Source organism: Corvus brachyrhynchos, unplaced genomic scaffold, assembly GCF_000691975.1.
Source record: "Corvus brachyrhynchos isolate BGI_N302 unplaced genomic scaffold, ASM69197v1 scaffold155, whole genome shotgun sequence".
Taxonomy (NCBI): domain Eukaryota; kingdom Metazoa; phylum Chordata; class Aves; order Passeriformes; family Corvidae; genus Corvus; species Corvus brachyrhynchos.
In genome coordinates, this window is record NW_008238434.1 from 169183 (window position 1) to 178468 (window position 9286).

Genomic DNA, 9286 nt, shown 5'->3' on the forward strand with positions numbered 1-9286 from the left:
GGGGTCGCCGGTGGTAGGTGGCGAGGGAGGATTGAAGTGGATTGCGCGGCCGGGCCGGGGCCCGGTCCGCGGCCTAGACCGCCGGGGGTTCTACCTCATGGCGGCCTTGGGGATGTGTGAGGAGGGTCCCATAGAGCCCCACACGAGTTTGAGAGGGTAACGGCCCGGGGTAATACCTCAGGCGTTAAGTTACGGGGTCTTGCCTACTAGCGTGTTACGCGTAAGATGTGGTCGTGGAATATGGCGAGGTCACGTGCCCGCGGTGGCTACAACCAATAGGTCTTGGTTTTTGTAGGTTTGGATTTTTTTAACTGCACTGGGCTTTAAGGAGGTTGTTTTTGCAGCTAAATGGGAAACGTTGTGTGAAATGCAGTAGTAGCGTTATGGAAGGAGTAAGGATCCCTGAACAGCTGGGATGTGCATACAGTGTAGAAAGGTTAAGGATTGCCTTCACATTCCAAGGTTGTCAGGCTTTGAGAAGCACTTGGACCGGACCGTGCTCTCAGGCACACGTGGTGACTCTTGGCCATAGTCCTGTACAAGTGTAAGAGTTGGACTCCGTGGTCCTTGTGGGTCTTAACTCAGCACGTTTAAAGAGAAATGGCTCACTTCCATATGCTCTGCACGTGATGAAAACTATGTTGGTAGGGACATCTGAGAGGGTGATGAATGCCAACATATCTGAGCTGGGCTTGGAATACTTATGGTGGCCTGTCCAGGGTGGCTGAGACACCACGTGGGCCTTTCTAAGCAGCCAAAGTTCATGCCTGCCCGGCTGACACGGTAATTATACACCAGAATCGAAGCTGTAGAAAACAAAGTAGTTTAGTGATCATGTCCTGCTTAAAAATACATAATAGCAATTACTTTTTGTGGCCTCATTTCTTCAAAGAGCCGAAATCTAGGTTGCATCAGGGAAGAGCTTAATAGTCAAAGTATTTTGGATGTTGCTTGGATTTTTCACAGTAATATTTGTAAATATCACATCCTTTTTGGAATGTGCTAATATGCTTTCTTGTTTTCAGTTCAACATGTATCAGCTACACTCTTCCTTCTTGTGGCTTCAGTACAGGTAAATGTTGCTCCTGAAATACAGAGTTTAAATTAACAAATGTTGAATTTGTGTACACTAACTGGACTGGAGTACTATTGTATCAGGGAGTTACAGGATCAGAAGTTGTAATTCAGGCATTCCCTGTAGTATTTGTCCTGGAGAGTGTTTATAAGGCTCCTGTTGTTTATGAACCACTGCTCATCCTGCAACCAGACTGCAAGAGTACCCCCAGATTCCTTTTTTCCTTCATTACTGCTGTTTCTTTGGTCACAGCAATAATGTTTTGGAAAAACTTCCTGAAGTATGTTGTAGAAAATGTGTAACTATGGGGATTGATGTTAAGTAAATCCCAAAGCCTATGATGGTTTCAGTGTAAGAGTAGTGGACAGAAGTGATTTCTGAAAACTCCATGCTGAGGCTTTCTAATGTGCTTAGTGTGTTTGCCAGAGAAGCTCCCTAGTTCTGCAAAAATCTCCCAACTCTTTTATCTCTTCCAGATCTGCCCCCAAATGTGGAGACTTGATATTACTTCTTCCCAAGGTAAAAAAAAAGTGATTATTGAAAATCGAACATAAAAGGTGCTTACCATTTGTCTAAACAGCATCTTCTGCTCTGATAATATCAGAAAGCAGCTTAATTCTTTAAACAAAGCTATCCCTCTGGTGCCACAGTGATGACACTTATTTGCTACTCTTGACCAAGGGAGTGATGAGCACTTTAACCACCATAACAGTTTTCTGAGGCACAACAACTTAGAATTCCCCTTGATGCTTTGACTGCTGAATATACTATCCACAAGTTTTTTTTCTTCCAGGATTTGAATCTTGCACTTGAGAGATATGCAGAAGGAACATCACCTGGTAAGAAATATGTACTTTATGTAGAGGTTTATTCCACAGAGCTGTTGAAACACTGCAGTAGGAAGGATGGGATGTGTTTTACGATTAATTTCCACTAAGACCAGAAACAATTTATACTTGCTAGTATTCAAACTTTTAAATATTTTTTTTTTATTATTGGGAAAATTTACTTGCCAAAGCAGTCACAAGAGGCGATTGCTTGGTACTATGATTCCAAAGCGGATACAGTGATGATGGCATAGTTCAGCAGAATATCCTGTGATGAACACTTCTGTCCTTCGCCCCTATCTGATGTATCTGGCTTTTGTGGTCTCTCAGTAGGAGACTTGTGGGCTTGGCCACAAAGGCTGAAGGGATCTGATTCTGTTTTCTATTGTTGCAGGCACTGGGAGATTAAGCTACAAGCTGATACGAGGTAAATACTGCACTGCTGGCATCTGTGAAAACTCCATTTCATCCCTGCTGTCTGAAAAGGCTGCTGTGTGATGACTGCATAGTTCAGCAGATGACTCGTGGTGATCACAGTTACTGTCTTTCGCCTCCTGTCTGATGCAGCCCTCCTGTAGCTTAGGCTACTTCAAACAAATCATATGGGAAGCTGAAGGTGAAACACTTTCTTTTGCTCCATGAATGCGTTTTGAAAATTTATCTCAGAAGACCAGTAAGTGGGTTAAACATAAAAAATTTAGTAGGATGAATAGAAAGAGAGTAGGATATAGTTGTGAAGTCAAACACAAAATATAGCAGAATAAGGTTAATTAGGTGTTAGTGCTCCAGGTTCTAAAAGCGTTTTGTTGCTTTGCAGGCTGTTGTGGACAGAGGAGCCCCATTCCTTTTGTGTGAAAAACTATTTCACCTGTTACTGATGTTGGTGAAGACAATGCCTTCCTAATTGAAGGTAACTAATAAACCTTTAAAGATGGATGCTACTTTTGTCTGTGGTGCATTTGTGTTTGGGAGTTTGCTTTTGGAGATGTTTGTGAATTAATTTTGTTTTTGGAAAGTGTGAGGCAAATATAAGTACTGTAAGTGTGCCTTCAGGGTCCTGTGTTTCATGATAAGAGCATGAAATAATTGTAGTGTTTAAGGATCTCTGGAATTTTCCTGTTAAAACTAAATGGTGAATGCGGCAGTACTGTGAATTTGGTGTCTGAAACTTTGTGCAACCAAGTTGTGCATCAGCTCACATTACTGAACTCTGCAACTGTGAGGTTTGCTCCTTCGTGCAATTTCAGCATGCTCTGGAGTTGGAGAATGAACATCTCACAGTATTAAAGAGTGCTGGGAAATGGCTTTACACCCTGCCTTCAGAAGGGGATGGGAGTGTTGCAGCCTACTGTAAATGATGTTGAATCAGGTCTCTGATCCCCATGAGGATAAAACTTGACCAAACTGATACAGTATTTTACTGGAACTGTTCTTATGCTGTAACTTCCTGCTGGACCCTGCGTAATAGCAAATTTTTCTTTGCAGGCTTCCAAATATTTCTCATTGTAAGGTAAGTACTTGTTTTAGCTTCCCAAGTATTAGGATTTCAACGGATGCCCGTAAGTTAAGTATTTAACTGCTTGTCACCTAGGGGCAAAAGGGGCCCATTGGCTGTGGCTTGCATTTCAGCCAAAACAGGAGGATGTTTTAAAGGGGGTCTGCTGGCTGGAGCCCAGTCTTGACAGGTGTGTACTAAACTCTTCACTGTGAGCTCTTGAATTGGCTCTGATAACACTAATTGAGTATTTGCTCTCTTGCCCATAGCAGCCTAGCCCTATAGCAGGGCTGTGCAGGGGCTGACAGTGTAAACTGCCTGTGTGATGAGATATGACTGCCTTGACTTCAATCATGGAGGTCTGTAATTAGCTCTATCTGACTGCAGGCACCTGACTTGGATTTCATCCTCCTGTGCTTGTTTTTGTACTGTCCTGATAGTTTGCTTTGTTCCAGGTGTGATGGAGCTGGGAAGTGATGCCAGCAAAAGTAAGTTGCTAACACGTGAGTGTGACTGTTTAGAACTGTGATGCAGGGAATGGGGAAGTTGCTTGATCCTGGGCTTTACCATGTAGCTGCAGCATTAAGCAGGGTTCTTGATGATTTTTTTACCTTAACCAGGTAAAAAAAAGCCCACAGATTTTTCCAGCAGCCTGCAGGATTCACTCACCCAAGGTGCTTTCTGTGACTAAAAAGAAATAGTGGGGACCATTTTAAATGTATAGCTGCCATGGACTACTTGAATTCCTACTTGATAAGACAAGGTCTGCTACCAGGTTGCCACATGTTCTGGGCTGAGCAAATGCAGTACAATTATTTGCTATTAAACTTTTTGCTGTTTAAATTTAGTGGACTCTTTCAGGCAGTAGCACTGATCTTGAATGCTTATGTGGTGAATTGTTTTATCTTGATGGCTAGATCAGAGCTCTCAGAGTGAATGAAGGTGTCATTGGGAGTAAGGTCTGAAATTCTAAGGTCAGATCCCTCTAAGGAGAAACAAGTGATATAACATTAAGCTTCTCTAAGCATGTACTGTTTGTGATGAATTCTAAGCAATGGGAATCTCTCTGAAAGAGGCTGAGGAAAACTCTTGTGCTGAAACAGTACCCACAATCACAGTCTAAAATCACTGCCAAGAGTGTGTTAGTACAATTTCACTTCTCTACAGGGTGAAACTTGCATGGAGTTTGTGTGAGAAACAAGATGGGTGTATCTGAGGTAAGTGTAGAGGACATGGGGTTTAATAATTCCCGGAATATTGTCTTTGTGCTGAATGCTTAGATAGTGGTACCTAAAACTAGTCCTATAGGATACCTGATTTGTCCCTTTATGGTATCTGGCTGCTCTGTGGACACCACTGTAACACTGCACTCTGGAATTAAAATAAAAAACCTGTGTGTTGTGGCTGTCACTTCTCAGCAGTTTTTACTACTAATCTTTATATTGGCTCTACACAAATTTAGCTCTAGATGATTGCTGTACAGACTTGTTTCCAAACTGGCTCTCACAAAGATTCAAGCCATTTTGAAAACCTATGGGACTTGTATTTCAGGTATTTAAAATCATGAAATACAATGCTGGGGGAGAGAGTATTGCAAAGTAGTAGCTTTTTACTTTTCCCTGATTCTTCCAATGTTAGTAATTCTGTATTTCCAGTTAGGATTTGTAAGCTTTGTGCATCCTATTTGGGTGTTGGAAGTTGAACTCGTAAGATGCCAGCTGAAAGTCAGTTTCCTTCTAGATAGAATAGTTTGGTGAATAGAAATTCATAGATAAATAAACTGTGCATATAGTGCTGCTGTCTGTTAACTCTGAAAGTACTTCTTTCTTCCTCAGGAAGGGATTGTGCTGTCTGCAGCCCCACTGGGTAAGTCCACACAACAGATAAATTGTATTAAAAACTTTTGGGCATATTTGTAGCCACTGATGAAATTGATTCTGCCAAATGAGTTACAGTGATATTACCCTTTCCGTTCCTTTTCCATCTGAGGTTACGAAGCTGTTGTGGAGATTTTAGCAGTTGTGCTGCTGCATATGCTAACTGTGTTTTCTTGATTTAGGTGAAGAGGCAAAACTCTGAAACTAATGTATGAAGAATTGAGAAAGTGAGTGTAACTGCTGTAATAATGAAATGTATTTGTTGGAACAAGTGATGATAACCTTAGCTTGAACTCTCTCACTGAACAGAGATGAAATTCTAAGGTCTGAGATGTTCCCAGCAAAGTGTGTTGTGCTGGTTTGGTACCTGACAGTGGTTCTTATGTCTGTCTTAATAGGTGGAACATTGCTGATAAATGGGTTACACTTGCATGAACAGCATTAGAAAAGCTGATGTGTTTTCACCTCACTGATAATGTTTGCCTGACACTGGTTGGAGCCAATAAAAATCTGCAAACTCTACCTGGTGTTGTGACCTCCTTTCTGGCTGGAACAACTTGATGTAAAACAGATCCAGGCTACTATAATAAAATTTAAAATGCTTAATTTAGAGCAGAGACTAAAGTAGGTTAACTGTCAAATACTGCTGGTGTGCAGGCTGCAGGTGATCTGAGCAATACCTGTATCTGGAGAAAGCTAAATAATTAAAGGAGTAGTTCAAGTGTTTTAGGTGAGAGCTAAGCTTAGTACTTGTGTATTTGCTACTGAAATAATAGGTCACCAGTAATCCTGGTATTACGTGTTCAGGTGCAAATCTCAGAACATGTACAGCTTGGAGTTGGTAACCCTTTTCCAAGGGTTCTGGAATTTAAGCAACACAATGTTTGGTGTTCGTGAGGGGGTAAAAAAGATCAGTGAAGAGTGCGGAGATTTTGCTATGCTAATTAACAACAGTTACTTCTTATGAGTTACTAAGGCCTGCTAAGATGTTTCTGCTTCCACTCATTAGTGGAAGCTTTCTTCTCTAAAGTTTCATTTAAATTCCTCCTTGATCTCAGGGGTGATGTCAATATGAGGAAAATTAGTTATGAAGAACTCGATTTCCGTAATGCTTCAGTTAGTGCTGTAGCACTTCTAATGAGAAGTAAAGCTAGATACCCAAACTTCAGCGGGATTATTTTCAGATTATTAGAGTTGCCTAGAACCTTTCAACAAGAGGAGTATGTTATATCTCCTGCCCATTCCACCTGGTATGATCTTGAATTACATTTTGACATGTTTTTAGCCAGAATAGTATTTCATCCTGGAGAAAATAAATTAAACATTGTGTCCACATGCAAATTAAATCTTTTCTGCACTAAAGCAAAAGCTATTAATAAGGTCTGTTTTCATCCAGAGCAGATTGGTAGCCTCTTAATATTCCCCCATCATGTTACTTTTTAAAATACCACACTTCATTGTGCCTGTTGAAGAGCTTGAAGGGACTGTCATAGCCCGCAGTATAGAAGAAGTCTTCGTGGAATGGTTGGCCTCTGTTTCTTAAGGTTCTGGCCAAGGTGTCTGCTTCCTCAGCATATTTCTCTGGGGAGGCGAATCCACCGAAGGACCTGAAGAAGTGAAAAAGGCAGGTTTTTTGGTTCAAGCCCCTGGCTTTAATTTTCATAGGTGGAAACCTCAGACTTGCAAAGCAAGTTTGAGCACTTGTGATGCAGTTTGTAGTTAGTAGATTACCCATGCAGAACCAAGACTCAGGCAACATGTAGGTATTTTTGCTGTTTTCAAAGGTAATATTTAAAACAACCCAACACCCAAGTTGACTTTGCTTCTTGAGAGTGTTAACATGGCTTGAGGGTTGCTTGGGGTGCTTTTCCTGTAACACCTGCCAAACATATATTGTGGCGGTTCAGGACTACAGCTAAAGGGTGCTGGGAGAGTGGTTTAGATGGTCTGTAGGACAAACTTTTCAGAAGATGATTCTGGAGGCTGCATCTATGAAATGCAATGCAATTTTCAAATGTTTGCTAAAAAACCCATGTATCACAACTTGGTCACTTCACTTTCTTTGTGGTAAGCCACCCAACCATAAGATTTCCTAATGGTTGGATTTTAGCAATTAAGGCTCTGAACAGCAGGGTCTATCCACACTTAGTCATCTGTTAAGAAAGCATAGCCCACACTTAAATGAGGGGTAGCTACTGACCTGAGTTCATCTGGTGTCAGCTGTGCTGGTTTTGCTTACCGGACAAAGAGAGCTGTTGCCTTCCGTTCCTCAATGAACACATCAGAGTCAGTGGGCTGGGGGGGGTAGTCCTGGTGTTCAAATGGCACAAAGAAAGAAATCTTGAAGTCTGTGCAGCCTGATTTTACCAGGCAGGTCACTGGCACAGTCATATCAATCTTCATTTCTAGAGGAAAGGAAAACTAGTTGTCAAAGCTGCATCTCCCAGCTCCTTTACTCTTCATTACTATTTGTGTTCATTAGCTACTTGCCATTCAAAACCAGCATGTCCTACCTTTTTCGTTCTTTCCCTGGATATAGTGGAAGAGTTTCCAAAAGCCCTGGCGCATTGCTTCCTTCTGGGTTTCTCCCCTAATGACTGTGCTGACCCACTTTGCTGTCTCATACTGACGCAGTTCATAGTCCTTCACCTGAAAGGTAGCAAAAGTCACGGTAACCATCAGCTGGGTGTTCACTGAAATTAGTAGCTACTTTTTCCAAATCGGCGTATAAGGACTATTGCAGTTACCATTGCCTCTGCTGAGCTCCACCGAGGGGACTGCAGGTCCAGGGACAGAAATGTTTGCTTGAAGGACTTGATCATCTTGCCAGAGCTGGAAGGCAGACACAGTTCTTTGGCATCTCTTAAATTATTATGGCACTAGGGCTTTTCAGTTGTCGCTGAACTGGTGGAAGGCCTGAAAAAAGGCTGAAATCCTTTTAGCCCTGCAGAAACAGAGCACCAGGACCAAGAACCTACTTCTACTGGAGGAAGTGTTCTTTCAGGTTATGCTGCCCTTGCTTCTCCATGACAAAGGTATTTCCTGACAGCAAAGTGAGATTCTGCAAGTGGGCATTTTGTAGAAATCCGTAAGTCAAAAGGATTTCACTTCAGTCTAATCGCTCCTGGATGAAAAGGCAATAGTGGTGTGGTGAGTGATCTGGTGTTGACTGTGCCCTTAACTTTATTTGGCCTCTCATGATAGCTGATGACTTTCTTAAAGGCCTTTAGTCTCAAAATCCTGTGGATAAATGAGATTTTCTGCATTTATGAATGAATTAACTATTTTTCTCTGTAGCCTTCACATGGGAGGGAAAAAGGCAAAAACTTAAAAGCACTGTCCCAAACAAAGCAAGTGAAAATATTCAAAACCACCGTTGAAATAATCATGCCTGGTTAAATGCTGAGATTTTAGTGGCCTTCATAGATGACTTCTGTTGTTAACCAGGCAGACTGTAGTGTATTACCTGTATTCTGACAGTCTTGGCCTTCTGTTACATTCCAATGTCCTTTGCCCTTCATGTTACAGAGAGCGCAGAATTCAGTGATTATCTGGATTCTTAGGTCATAGAATGTTGTCTTCTCAGACTATAACTTAATTACCTATTTCTTGGGTAACAATGTGAGTTCTGTAAAATCAACTGCCTTGTGCTACTTAACTACTTTCTTGCCTGTTCCATTGTCTTGCAATATCTGGACTAGTGTTGAATTCTATTAATCCCCTTCCATACCCTGCCTAGGGGTGGCTAAAATAAGTAGTATATGGAGCCACTTGAGTGTTGAGCTTTTTCCAGCAGCTCCTTCAGTTGTCACCATGGATCAAGGGAAGGTCAGAATCAAACAGCAGGATACTGCTGCCAGTAGTAAAGGCAGGTGCTGTTCCCTTCTCCAGCCTGAAGGTACATAATCTCCAGCAGACCTGACCAGAATGATGGTCACCAGGGAGTGCTGCACAGTTGTACTCTATTAACAGACTTTGTCCATGGTATTTATAAATCAACAAAGCATAATAA

At 41.8% G+C, this 9286-nt stretch overlaps 1 protein-coding gene across 1 annotated transcript in view; it reads right to left on the reverse strand.

Moving 5' to 3' along the window:
- Window positions 1-6438: 6438 nt before the first annotated feature.
- Window positions 6439-9286, reverse strand: part of HEBP2 (heme binding protein 2) — a 3994-nt gene continuing 1146 nt past the window's right edge. The window contains exons 2-5 of the mRNA XM_008635381.2: window positions 8022-8106; window positions 7788-7923; window positions 7514-7679; window positions 6439-6881 (exon numbers count right to left, since the gene is read on the reverse strand). Of these exons, the coding sequence (XP_008633603.1) occupies window positions 6707-6881; window positions 7514-7679; window positions 7788-7923; window positions 8022-8096 (552 nt within the window). The 5' untranslated portion in view covers window positions 8097-8106 and the 3' untranslated portion in view covers window positions 6439-6706. The remainder of the gene's footprint in view (window positions 6882-7513; window positions 7680-7787; window positions 7924-8021; window positions 8107-9286) is intronic.